The following is a 14,413-nucleotide window of genomic DNA, read 5'->3' as shown; positions in this document are numbered from 1 at the left end:
CATTCTGTGTGTTTTTATAATTTTGTTAAAAGACTGTTGCTGCTGTATTAAAAGTGCTTAATAAATCAAGTTTAAATTGAATTTTCCAACATTCTGCAGGGGGTCGAGGCCTTTGGTCCACATGGAGCATGCTTGGGTTTGCATCCTTCTTTGGATTATCAGAGCAGAACCGTCCGTCTTGATCCATTTATGACCCACCTGATTGTTTTGTGGAACGGATCTCCTTCTGAAAGCTTTGTCTGTATCCTGCAGTGACATTGTTTGCTCTGTTCGTGTCTGATCTTGTTTTCTTTGCTTCCTGATTGGGCAACAGTCAGGATTATATATAGGTTCATGGTTGTGTGCCCCCTCCCTTACACATATTATGTAATATTTTATTTTGTCTTATTTTTATTCATAATTGAGGAAGAAGTTGTTGCACATTTTCCACAGAGGGACTCGTGCACATTAGATAAGTGGGCTGGAAGCTGTTCATCTGCAGCTTTTCTTTGTTTTTTGTCTGCACACTGAGGCCCCGCCCCAGCGGCAACTCCCCCCTATGACGTCACCAGAGGCTGGCTCTGGTCCGCAGCGTGGAGAGCGGAACGTGAGCTCGCGCTGTGGTGTGACTGACTGACTGACTGCGCTGTCAGTGACAAACAAAAGCGGGAGCAGCGCCGCTCCTCAGTCACGGGATCCCGGGGGATTTGTGCGGGAATGTCACGCATTCCGAGGCTTGGAGAGATGCACGTTTGCTGATGGAGCTGCAGCTCTGACCCCACGCGGTCCTCGACATGGATTAGTTCTTGCACAACGTCTCCAACAAACATCTCCATGGTGCTGGAAAGGTGAGTGAAGAGGTCTCACTGATGGAGAGGATCGTCTTTTGTTTCTGATGTGTGTGGGGGTGTTTCTGCAGGGACATCATGGACAGGATCGGCTCCACCATGCAGAAGAAGGCAGCAGAGCTGGAGAGGCTGGCTGAGGTTCTGGTCACAGGAGAACAGCTGAGGTGTGTCCAGGAACTTTGCCTCATGGACGCTGATCCCTGCATGTCTCTGGATCAGGAGGACATGACAGGGCGTGATGCTCACAAATGAGGGCAGAAAACTTATCTTTCCTGATCTGATCTGCCACTAAAGTCACTTTAGGCTCACCTGCAGCAGACACAGACTCCTCCCCATCCAGCGCCTGTACATTTTTGTGGTCTTTCATCCCCACATTTGGTGTGATTACATAACTTCCAGCAGAGCACTCCACTTTAGTTGTTGTTGTGCTGCTCATACAGTGTGCCCTTTGAGCAGGCAAAGATGAACCCACTAACCCCGCCGTGGCATCATCACGCCCTCTCATACTGTAGAAGGGAACTGTACCAATATCTGTGGCGGCGTTGTTGACACGCTGCACCCTTTGACCTGGGCTATTGTACTGACAGATGAGCCCCAAAGCCGCGGTGCTCACTGACCTCCATGGTGAATAGAGCTTCAGAAAGCACTACAGCCTGGAATTCAGGAGCAGAAACCATGTTTCTGAAAGAATTCTGAAGAAAGTGTGGCAGAGATGATGAAGAACCTGCCTCGCTTAGACTCAAAGTGCAGCTCTCTGCTAATCATTATGAGATTTGTGCGTCAGATGGACCCGCTCTTCAATCTCCTGTTGGATCTTTTTAGGATAAAAATGTTGAGTTTAATGGAGTTCCTTATCAAGCAGGAGCAAATCTCTTCTTCATGAAGGTCTTTTTGTTTGGAAACTGTTGTGTGTTGTATCATCATGCTGTGTTGTTGGAGCGAGAGTGAAAAAATGCTGATGTTGGCTTTTTAACACTGCTCTGCTTCAACACAGCCTCACATAGTTTGGCTGTTGTCCTGGTTTTGTTACACAGAACACAGCAGCATCATACGGAGCTAAGGACGTGACATTAACAAAAATAAAAGAAACTGTTACCATAAATTAATAATTTATGGCCACGGATTACTGTTTTGTGTGAGCAGAATAGCAATGTGTGGCCACAATTTAGTATTCTGTATGCACAAATAAGTATTTTGTGGCACCAAAAATTGATTTTATGGTCACAAGTTGGTATTTTGTGGGCAAAAATAATCATTTTGTGGTCACTATTAGAATTTTGTGTGTCCAACTTAACACTTTTGAAGCATAAATTGGCTTTTTATGGGTACAAACTAATATTTTGTTGGCACAAATTAGCATTTTGTGCACACAAATTAAGATTTTGTTGTTGCAGTAAATATCATTTTGTGGACACAAACTGGTATTTTGTAAGCAGAAATTAGCATCTTGCCGGCACAAATTAGTATTTTTGAGCACACTTAGCATTTTGTAAACACAAGTTAGCATTCTGTGGGCACAAATTTGCACTTTGGGTGCAAAAATGAGAATGTTGTAGGAAAAAACGTGTAATTGTGGGTACAAACTTGCATTTTGTGGGCACATATTATCAATTTGTTGGCACAAATGATCCTTTTGTGGGCCCAATTTTCATGTAAGGGTCCAAATTAGCATTTGTGTGTCAAAATTAGTATTTTGTGGGCTCAAATGATCTTTTTTGACACAATTTAGCATCTTGTGAACACAAACTAGAATCTTTTGCAGAGAAATTAGAATTTTGTGAACACAAATGATCATATTTTGAACAGAAATGAGCATTTTGTAAACATGAACTAGCATATTTTGTCCTGAAATTAGCATTTTGTAGACACAAACTAGCATTTTGAGTGCAAAAATTCGCATCTTACTGGTACAATAAATCATTTTGTAGGCACAAATTAGAATTTTGTTTGCAGAAATTAGCATTTTGTCAGGGCAGATTTATGTTTTTGCGCACAATTAACATTTTGGGGGCCCAAATTAATTTTGAGGGTCAAAATTAGCATTTTGTTCACAGAAATTAGCATTTTGTGGGCACAAATTGGCATTTTGTGGACACAAATTAAATTTGGGGGGCACGTTAAAGCATTTTGTGCACATAAATGAACATTTTGTTGGACACAAATTTGTATTTTGTGGTCAAATTTTGCACTTTGTGAAAATAATAATTTGTATAGGCACATATTAGCACCTTGGGTGCACAAAATAATTAAGAATTTTAGCATGATCATTTCCTACTTCTTATTTGTGTGAACAAAATACTAATTTGTGTCCATAAATCAATAATTTGAGGGAACATTTTTGTTGTCATGTTCAGGGCTCTGTAGATTTGATAGCTAAACTAGTTCAAAAAGAGAAGACAGAACTATCAAGTGTTTACACTCAAACTTGGTAAGAAAAGCAGCTGCTATAAATGGAGAGCATTCAACCCACACCCTTGTTTGTTCATTTTATCAGGTGCCGTGAGCTCCTGACTCTGACAGCAGCACGCCTGGCTGTGCTGGAGCGGCTGAGCGTCATGGTGTTGACTGCTCCTATCTCTCAGCAGATCTCTCTCGGGGAAAGGGCTGAGCGGACAGCCGGCCGTCTCGGCACACAGACACACTCAGCTGTTGTTGTAGGTCTTGTGACCATCTTAGTCGTGAATGGAGAGTTTGTTGTGCCGGACCAAAATGTGATGGAAAAAATTCGAGGAGGCCTCATGGATTTTAGTTTGATTTTGGTTCTGTGCAGATGATGAATGGAGAGAGATTTTATTAGGTTTAGTTTCAGCTCAGGTTTGTTTGTCCATTGAAAGAAAGGACGGCAGAGCTCGGCTGTCTTGCTTAATGGGAGTGAGGCCTGGCAGCTGCACAGACTCTGCATGAAGGGGAACTAGCTTTCTGCAGGGAGCCGGGCTGAAGCTGTTTCACAACACTCAGGTTCAGGTACAGGACACAGTGGGGGAATCAAAACAGCATCTTTTCCAATATTTCTCACATTTATATACCATATAAGCCACATTAAAATCAAAATAATATCCTAGTTCATCCAATAGGAATTTTTGTCAAGCAAGTTCTGCACAGAATAAAATGGCTCTGAATTGTTGATCAATCAGATTTCTTTTGACACGTCTTTGTTGCAGACTGCGCCTGCATGAAGCCAAGGTGATCAAAGATCGAAGGCACCACCTCCGCACTTACCCAAACTGCTTTGTGGCCAAGGAGCTCATCGATTGGCTGCTTGAGCATAAGGAGGCCTCTGACCGAGCCACTGCCATCAAGATCGTGCAGAGGCTCATGGACCAGAGCATCATTCACCATGGTGAGGCGGACCTGTGCTGTTTTCTGTGACATCTTCTGGGAACAAGCGCTGCCTCTTAATGGATGATCCTCCATGAAGTTTGGCTCCAGCTCAGGATCTGACTACACATGCTTTACATGAGATCCGAGGGAGGAGGAGGAAAGCTTCAGTGTTTGTCTGACACTGAGGAGATTAATAGATTCATTAGTTTAAACCACTGACTGTATAAGAGAACTGGACTGAGCTAGTGTGATGTCGCCCATAGAGAACAACTTACTTCTGGCTCCAACAAAATTAAATAAAAAATTCAGTTGCCATTTTTCCGTGAGAAATAGGTCGCCATTTTGGAGCCTTTTGGAGTAAGCAGAGATTGGTCCGAGTTGGTCTGAGTCTACGTTTCTATGGCAACCACTCCTGCCAATTAGGAGTGAGCTTGTTGGAAGTCCACATCCCTTCCAGTGAAAGCGGCTCAGGAGAATCTGTCAATCAAACGCTGCTTATTGACCTCGTCTGGCTCCAAATGGCGTTGTTTGTTTGTTTGTATGTCGGAAAAATGCCGAATGAACTGATTTAATTTCGTTGGAGCTGGATGTAAATCATTTTCTATGGGTGATGTCACATTTATTTTATTTATTTTATTTTATACAGTCAACGCTTGGAACCAGTGGTTACTTCCTGTTTGAAATCTGAGGTCCAGTTCTTAAATACAGTCACGGATTAAACCATAACAAATGATTTTATGAAGATTTGTGGAATTTATTCTGCTAGTTTTCACCTCTCACAGTGCGAGCCATCTTAAGGAAATGTGTCAAGCTTCCTGGTGTGTACCTCTTTCAAGGTCTGCTGAAGCTTCCACGCTTGTGTGTGTTTGCAGTGTGTGATGAGCACCGGGAGTTCAAAGACATGAAGCTGTTTTACCGCTTCAGGAAGGACGACGGCACCTTCCCGCTGGACAGCGAGTCCAAGGTCTTCATGAGGGGTCAGCGGCTCTACGAAAAGTAGGAAAGCTCTCAAACACGTAGATGGAAATCTATTTAGTGGATGCTCTTCCATCATGCACTGATGGAAAAAAGCTTAAATAACTTGACATCCGCTTTCTTTTTAATATAGTGTTATAAAATGTTCCTGCTGCACCCTCAGACAATCCCAAACCAGTTTCATTCTATGCTCCCTCCACCACCATGCACACCGACAGCATTGTTGCATAATAGAAAGAAATAGTGCAAGAGGAGATATCCGTCATGTCAGCGCTCAGACCTGAGTTTATGTAATCACCATGGTGCAGCTGAGCGCTCACTAACCACACACTCCCCAAGCTTGTGCTTGCCAGCTTGTAAAGTCATTTTATTTGCAGCTATATTTAGGGGTGTGACACAAAGATCCAACACATGAGACACTCTCTGAAGACCTCATGTGCAACTGGAAGGATTAAATATGTCCCACTCATGAAAAAGAGTTGTTTCCTCCTTTTTGTTTTCAGGGAGTAAAAAAAAAAAGAACAGGATTTCTATTTGGAGTAAGGATTTGTTTGGAGAAAAGCTCCACCAGCTACAGCTTTTATTTCGAAGGGGACTGACAATAACCTGTTAAAAGTTATAAATAAAAAAGACAATTGTAAAAAACCTTTGCTTTTATTAACTCCATTATTAACTCCAAATTAAAAATACTTTTTTTGTTTTAGCTTTAGTGAAGTTTTAGTTTAGTTTATCAACTTATATTAAAAAATGTATTAAATATTGACAACAAAATCTAGAGTAATTTCTACAACATTTGCGTTTATATTGGAAAATGTAGGATGTCAATTTGTTCATTCTTTTATTATGTTGTTTAAATGTTAACTTCATATGTCTACTATTTGTTTTAATAAATAGATGAAGTCACGGTGAGCGTCCTTCAAATTAAAAGACTAAATAAAAATTCTTTGGGTATGAAAATAAAATATATAATAAAAAAATTATTTTGAAGGAAAATTAGATTTAAAAAAAGTAATAAAAAATAGTATGGATATTATAGGTTGTTATTCTTACAAATCACTAATGCAAACATTAAAGATAATTGGTTTTTGTTAACAAATATTGACGAAACGTTACTGACTGTAGCTTGTGTGACCTGGATAGGACGAACTGTTTTCTCCATTTGATAGTTTTAATAATACGGGTGTGTAAAACATTTTATTTAAACCGTTTATTTTCTTGTCTGTTAAAGGTGTTTTACATGTCTAACCCTCAGTATTTGTGTGAAACCAAATTGTCCTATTTTTGTGCATCCTTTGGTTGCAGCAAGTCTTCTTAAGACCGTCCTTTGGGGCTTTGGTGCAGCGGACGGAACTCAAATCGTAGTTTGCACAATATGTTCCACTCTGTTCACAAATGCAGCTCCTCCCCTAAAAAAAATCTATTTTAATTCTAAATCAGAATTTGTGCAAAGTGACTCCATGTTAATTTTTTTTATTAAAAAAAGGACATCCTCTAACTCTGTATTTTAATCCTTTATTTATTTGGGTTTTTAGATAAACCCGCCAAAATAAAAGCACAAAAAAAGTTTTTTTTTTTTATTGTTGTTTTTAGTGTTCTGTGCTGATTAGGGAGTATGATCCTAAATCCTTCATTCGTATCTATGTTTTTACTTATATTTCACAAAAAAACAGATGTTCAAACAGTTTCCATCATGTTACATAATCCACCATTTCCTTTAAACTCTGTAACATTTCCCAAGCCCACTGGAACTGCATTTATATCCTGCCAAAACAGCATAAACAATGCTGGTAAACAGCCCAGCCGTTCCTCAGTGACAGTCCAGCTCACCAGCTGCTGTTTCTAGGTTTGTGTGCATTTATAAAGTGTTGCTGTTAGTTCTTTTTCTCAACTTTCATGTAAAAAGTCTGCAAAAAACAGAAAAAAAAGACTTTTTTTTTTTTTTTTGGATTCTAAAAGCCTGTTTTTGTGTGAGAAAGGAGATGTTTGCTCAACACATCACTTCTCATGAGTGGAGATCATGTAGTAAATCGGATTTACAGCATATGTGTGTCGGAATTAACCCTTTAAACTCCTGATGAATGCAATCGATGTTTGTGTGGTTGGGGAATGAGAGCAGGAAGCTGCATCAGATTTAATTTAGTCGTCTCTTAGAGGACAGTTTGGAGAATCTGCAGCTTTATTATCTTCATCGATGCTTTCTTAATATTTAAAACAGACATGAATTGTAATTTCAGCTTTTTGAGGCCAAGTTTGTTTTTCAGACTGATAAATCTAAATATCATTCAGGTTGTAGAGTGGTAAGAAAATCCCGTTTCGACTGAGAAAGTGCTGAGCTAATGTGGCCTGTCAAGTAAAACTGGTTTCAATGTTTCATAAGAGTCAAAAATGGGAACAACTGATGAAATTCAGTGTTTATGTTCTTTTATTTACTGTAACTTTTCAACCGTTAACACGATCAACTTAATTCCAGTAGATTTTGAAGGAGAAAAGATCATGTTAACGGTTGAAAAGTTAAAGCATACTAAAGATTTTGTGTTTAAGCATCACTGACTTTTAGTATATTCTGATCTAAAATGTAACTTTTATTCATAAAAATATGATTTTTTTACATTAAAAACTGATATGAGGATGTTTTTTATATGAAAAAAGACTTAAAAATGTAGCTCATAAGTTCAATAAATTATTTTTTAATAAATATAAATTTTGTATCAATTCAACATTTTTTTTAATACTCAGCCTTAATAACAATAATGGAACAATACTGAACCAATATTTACTTGTTCCCAGCTTCGTTTAAGTAATTGGTTATATTTACTTTGTGTTAAATATTTGAAGACAAACACTATAAAAAAAAAAAAAAGCACATATCAGTTGTGGGACTACTAGTCACATAACCCTTAACTGACCCTGAAAGTCTCTTCATCGCGGCTGAAAGTTGTTGATCGGCTCTTTCCGGACATCGGAGTGAGGAATGCTGGATGAACAGCTGTGCAGAAACATACAGTATGTAGGTCACGGTTTATTCCTATTTTAAGTTGCAGGAGCTAAATGATTATTTCCCTCTTAAAGCGGCTTTCATAAAACCTCTGACAAAACTGGATTTATTGACTCATAAAGTTCAGGTGATTCAAAGTGTAGACAGGAAGTCTCGTGTGTTCACACGTCTTTAACCGATGGTGATGGATTCTAATGCGGATCGCTCCGAAAGCCCTTCATCAGTCAAAAGTTGACGCACAAAGCAGCTTAGAGGTTTGTTGACTTTTAAACTCAAAGATTTCAGCAGCTCTGAGGATGAACTGTTGTCAAATTTAATTCAGAATAAAACTAAAGTGTAACCAAACAGGGAAGTTGGAGGCTGACTCCACCCACAGCCGAAATGTAAAAATCCAGTCAGAGGGGCGGGGCTTGGGGAACAAGACTGTTATCATTGCTGGAGCTGCAGATCATGACGTGAGACTTCTGGAATGGCGTGGGACTTAAATGGTTTAACCAATCACAAAATTGAACTGTAATACCTCAATTCAACCTGTAGGGGGCAGCACACAGGCGGTTTTAGACAATATTTTCAAGAATTAAACAATTTTATTGTAATTTGTCAAACATTTGGCAATGACCACCTTTTTTATACTCCATTTATAGAGGTCAAAAGCCTAAAAAAGTTGATTTAGGGTTTGGTTACCCTTTACGGTACGTTCACCCTACCCTCGGAAACACCCACGCAAAAAATCCAGTGATGCTGATTTGACCACGGAAATGCGAACAGCGGCTCATTTGACTGCAGTCAATGGGAAGACGCCATCGTCTCTTCTCCAGCATCTGAACTAGACACTAGCAACAGATGAGGGTTTAGTGCATGAGCAGCAGAGCTGTTATGACGTAAAGATCATTAATTCAAACAGAGCCTGACTGCGACAGTTTGATTGACAGCGATTTAAAAGAAGAAATACTGGAAAATGCAATATATACTATTGTGTTCACACTAGACAAGCAGGAAGGGGCTTCCTCTTCTTCTTCTTCTTCTTCTTTTTATACAGTTTACTAGCGCATATCCACCACCTTCAGTTATATTTGGTTTGGTGCGGAACGTCAAAGTGGAACAAACCTGGTGAATCTTGCTCCAAGTTTTTCTTCACAGTTTTTTTCCGATAAATGAAAAATCCAGCCACCGGGTTACACACGATTATTCATTTCTCCTCCATGATCACTTTTTAAATGGTTGATACTTCTGTGAATTAAAAGGGTCACTATCCATACGTCAATACAAAGGTCAAAGTTCAGGATGGTTTAACTTTCCTTGCTTTCCTTTTCACGTTTTATACGTGGACCTGAAAACGGTCGTAGAAACTAGCGTAGCTACGTGTGAATGTGAGAGTTTGAACAGTGAGGGGGGACGCATTTAAGCACATTTACATAGACTTTTCATTGAAAGTGGTAACTTTAACGCACTCCACTGAGGGCGGTGTGAACATAATTTTAGAATTTTATCTGACTTCGGTGTATTTAGCTAAAATAAGTTAAACTTTGCTTTAACAATTCAGAGGCTAATCTTCAATTTTTTGATATTTTTAAAGGTGCTTCATGCAGAAGTAATTGCTAGCTAACAAGAAAGGTAGTTTTTCTATTTTATTTTACTTATTTATTTGCAAATACACCAGAAAAGGACTGCACTCAATTTTGTTGTGCAATGACAATAAAGTTATTCATTCATTAGAAATATAAAAAGGCCTGAAAAGGGGCCCTGAGGAATGTTTTTCTGTTCACAACAAATGTTCTTTATAGTTTGTGAGAATTGTTTTTTTTAATGATTTTCTTTTTTTTCTATAGTCAGAAAGTTTGGCTTTAGTCACAGATTATGGGATTTCCAACAGGATAATGATCTAAAATACAAACAGCTAAAACGACTTGAGGCAGATTAGGAGAAAAGCGTTCTTGTGAAGTGGACGTCTGTGATCCAAATCCTGCTGAGCGTGAGTGGAAGGATCTTAGAAAAAGTCGCCTGGAGTCGGATCCTGTCAAACCTGAGACAGTTGGAGAAGTTTACAGGAAGTGATCCGAAATACCTGCTGACAGGTGCAGAAGGGGTTTGCTTTAAAACACTGTGCAACAGATTATTATTTTTAGAGGGAATTACATTTTTGTCCCGACTTGTTTGACACGTTTTTATAGACCAACTTATAATTTTCATAAAATTCTAGTATTCTTTTTTAGTTTTGTCTATTTAAGTTATCAGATTGTTGGTTTTTCTTTAACTAACAGAGAAATACCAACAATTTTATTCATGTCTGTGTGTTCTCATCAAAAACTAGGTCAAATTATTTGATTTATTGTTTCTTATCTCAGCATTTATTTCATATTTGTAGTGTTTTTGCTTAAATTAACCTGTTTTATACTCATCTCATTTAAATGTTTCCAGCCTTTTATCCCAGATATTTGTGTCCTGTATGTGTTTCTAGGATGGGAAAAGTCAGACAGCTGAAGCTCACGTGTTGTTTCAATAGATCTATTTTATCCAGGTTTTTCATAGCTTGGCCTTTATAATCTTTGAAACCTTAACAAGCAAATAAAAACAATAATGACGCATTTTCATTCGAGGCGTTTGAGGTTCTAAGTGGATGTTTTGGATTTTATTGGGATTCCTGTATAATAAGGTGTGTATTTTTGGAGAACTTTGAGTGAAAACATTTATTTAGCTGCTCTCAAACATTGTAACTGTCGTCAGCGTTTGTTGGCCAGTAAAGTTTAACTTAAACATACATTTAAACGAGCATGCTAGAGTGTATTCTGTACTGGTGTAAACATCCAGAAAAAAGCCACATCCTCTACAACACAAATGTAGGGATGAAGCTAAACAAAACATATTATTTTTAACGAATTCTGGTGAAACTGGAAGTGTTTGTTCTCTATTTATGTTCCAAACTGGGAACAAATGCAGTCAAATTGACATAATAAAGAAATAATTAGGGATTTGGTTTTTGGAGGAGTGCTTATTCCTGAAAACCGTCCTTGTTTCTATCAAAGCTGCTGCACTAACTATTTGCCTTTGGACACTAATGCGAAAAAAATTAGCTAGAGTGCAGCAAGAAGAGGGTTTGACCATAAAAACCATCTATTTTAAAATTGTTGTTGAATGTTTTCTCATTAGGTTTAGCTTTTAGCCCTAAAAGGCGATTAAATTTGACTTTTTTTCCTCTCTCAACAGACTGATGAACACAGAAAACACTCTAATTCAGAGCAGACAGGAGGAAGGCTCGCTGTTCGAGCGCTCGCTGGTGGCCTCGGAGTTCATCGACTGGCTGCTGCAGGAGGGAGAGACTCCAACCAGGGAGGAGGCCGAGCAGCTGGGAAGGAGGCTTCTGGAGCACGGCATCCTTCAGCACGGTGAGGATGAAATGTAGTCAGGATTCTGGTGGTAAGAATTTAGACTGGGATAGTTGTGGATTTGTTTTAGGGAAAAAAGAAAGGTTTGTATTTATTCCAACTTTGGTCTAAACTGACTCATATATTGTCTTTTTTTTTAGTCGCTAATATTCCAGCTAAATTTATTACACTATAGTCCTAAAATTATATTAAAATAGAATACAATTAAATGATAAAATGAATTAACATGTTCTTGTGGCATTTTTCTCATGATGGAGGACATATATAAAGAAAATTAAGCATAAAATAGCGTTTTAGAGTATTTTTTTATTATTATTCAAACAATTGTAAATCAGGAGCAGGCAAAAATACAGTTTGAAAAAGAGCAAATTAGTGATAAATAGATCTGCGTAAATCTTAATTTTTCTTGTCTTAGCTGATTCAAAACTATAGTTGGATAGGTCTACCATTGCTCACTGTTTTTCAAGAATGTTTGGTTTAAGGTGTGAGGGACTGTAAGCTAGGGGGAGAAGGAAAGAGCGGGGTCACTCTCCACCAACGTCCCGCCCACGAATAGGAATAAATGGAAGAAAATAGTGTTAATAGTTCAAACATATACAGTTTTTGTGACCTTTTATCTGTCATAGTTGAAACATAAACATTCATTTGTATTAATCTAATATTCTAGTACCACAATATCAATGATTATTCTGTTTTTTTGTTTTTTTGCAGCTTTTATTTGTAAAAAAAGAAACATAAAATATGCTTGAATTCCGTGCATGAGTTTAATTTCAGGTGTTTAAAGCAGTTTTTCTGTTTTTACTACGTTACATACAGGGTGTAGAAGTGAAAGAGGATATAAACTTTTAGATATTCTTTCTCTTGCTGGGGGACAGGAGAACAGAATACATAAAAGATGGATTCTCCTTTTTCCATCACAGTAGGTTCCATCTGCTCTCCTTCCTTCTCACTCGGCCTCTGCCCTCCAGCTGACAGGAACCGAGTGTCTTCTCGTCAGAGGAATGCTGGGATGCAATGCTAACAGACGGTGCTAGTGCTGAGTGTTATCACTTCACTTGGTTAATGTGATACTGATCCTCGCCTCACACAGACCTCAGATCATTCAAGGAAATAATCATTCAGTTGTCAGATTATTCATTTGTGAGCTTTCCTTTTGACTGTCAGATTAGATTATATATAAGAAGTCACTTTAATCAATATTTTTGACATAGTTTTTAAATAAGTGTTTTAAAAGTTAAATCAGTTGCAAAAAAAATTCTCAGTCTTGTGGTTGTTAATGCTTTTCAGCCTCTGACCCTTTAACTGAAATCATGTGTTTTTACACAAACAGTTTTACACTTTCTGAGGTTATAGTAAATGTTATCTTTCAGCACTGGAAAGATCACAATATAAATAGTTATATATTTTTTAGGAAATTAACTTTCTTTGGCTTTTTTTTCATTTTATATTGCACTTTTTTCACAGTTTTTAACAGCAAAGTGGACACAAAATTTATAGTTAAAATATTAAATGCTGAATAAAGTTCCTAAAATAATTTATTTGTACTTACTATCATTGCATACTTTTTTAAAAAATGTTTTTCATTTATTTTTCAACTTTGAAATTTAAAAAAAAATTGTCTCCTTTTTTATTTTGAGGCTAAAACATAATTTCATGTAGTTTAAGATTTCAGTCAGAAAAAAAGTCCCATCAGTTAAATGGTTTTTAAGCTTGGCTTTATCAGCCAAGTTAAACTTTGTGTGTTTCTTCAGCACAGATAATGTGGAGATTAGGTTGTGTGTGTAATTATTAACTTGGCTGTCACACAAATGCGTTCAGGTCTAAAACCTCAGAAGTAGCCTGCCGTTATTCAAATATGAAACAATCTGGGTTTATACATATTTCACAAAACGTGTTTCCATGTGAAATGATAAAAATGATCTTCTTTGTCTGTTTGACCTCCTCAGTCACCAACAAACACCATTTCGTGGACGGGCCTCTCCTCTACCAGTTCCGCATGAACTTCCGGCGTCGGCGGCGGTTGCTGGAGCTGCTTCACGAGCGCAGCCGCAGCATCCCGGAGAGCCACGACAGCCCCTTCTGTCTCCGTAAGCAGCAGTCGGATGGAGGCAACAGCAGCTTCCTCTCAGGTAGAGTCCCCGGAGCAGAGCTGCTGTATCCCGTCTCACTGAACCATGTTTGAGTCCCGCTTTTAGAGAATAAGTCGGGGGGCTTTTTCCAAAGATCAGCAGACAAGCAAATCTTTGGAAAGTTGCAGTCAGAAAGCAGAAGGATGTCATAAATATAGAACAGTTCTTTAATCATATTTCCTGTTTGGTAATGTCATAAAAGAAGGCAGAGGTTTGTTCTCAGAATGCTTATTTTTATTATAATATTATAATTATTATAAAAGATTGTACAACAAAAAAAATGAGATTTGTGCTTGTTTAAACATATACATTACCAGCTCAGCGGTCCAGTGGAGGAGTGTCTGTCCAGAGACTGTAAAAGTACAGGTTTAAACCAAAAGGTTTTATAGAATAGAAAAGGTAAATATATAGTACTTCTATTCTTGTTCCAGCCTGAACAAAGACATTTTTCACAAGATTTCCTCCTGTAAATATGAGAAAGTTAAAGTCTCTACCCCTTTTATTCATTTTTTCTTTCTTCTAATATGTCACTTTGCATGTTTTTGGTTTCAGTGAGTCCCACCAAAGAGATAAAGGCTGTGGTGGGGGTTCGGCGCAGCAGCATGAGCAGCAGCTGTGGCAGCAGCGGTTACTACAGCAGCAGTCCCACTCTCAGCAGCAGTCCGCCTGTCCTCTGCAACCCCAAATCCGGTAAGGCCTAATCCAGAAGGCCTCACCGAAGACACACACAGAAATGGAAAACTATCTTATTTTAGTGGAGTTAAAATATATAAAAAATGTATT

The 14,413-nt window shown here is 38.2% G+C and overlaps 1 protein-coding gene across 1 annotated transcript in view; it reads left to right on the top strand.

The window, feature by feature from the left end:
* Window positions 1–317: 317 nt before the first annotated feature.
* The window catches only part of deptor (DEP domain containing MTOR-interacting protein), a 25,583-nt gene continuing 11,487 nt past the window's right edge, over window positions 318–14,413 (top strand). The window contains exons 1-7 of the mRNA XM_024267635.2: window positions 318–827; window positions 899–991; window positions 3,989–4,167; window positions 5,021–5,144; window positions 11,323–11,501; window positions 13,448–13,630; window positions 14,183–14,320. Coding sequence (XP_024123403.1) covers window positions 814–827; window positions 899–991; window positions 3,989–4,167; window positions 5,021–5,144; window positions 11,323–11,501; window positions 13,448–13,630; window positions 14,183–14,320 — 910 coding nt within the window. The 5' untranslated portion in view covers window positions 318–813. The remainder of the gene's footprint in view (window positions 828–898; window positions 992–3,988; window positions 4,168–5,020; window positions 5,145–11,322; window positions 11,502–13,447; window positions 13,631–14,182; window positions 14,321–14,413) is intronic.

Source organism: Oryzias melastigma, linkage group LG16 (genome assembly GCF_002922805.2).
Source record: "Oryzias melastigma strain HK-1 linkage group LG16, ASM292280v2, whole genome shotgun sequence".
NCBI lineage: Eukaryota > Metazoa > Chordata > Actinopteri > Beloniformes > Adrianichthyidae > Oryzias > Oryzias melastigma.
This window is presented reverse-complemented; position numbering and strand designations above follow the sequence as displayed.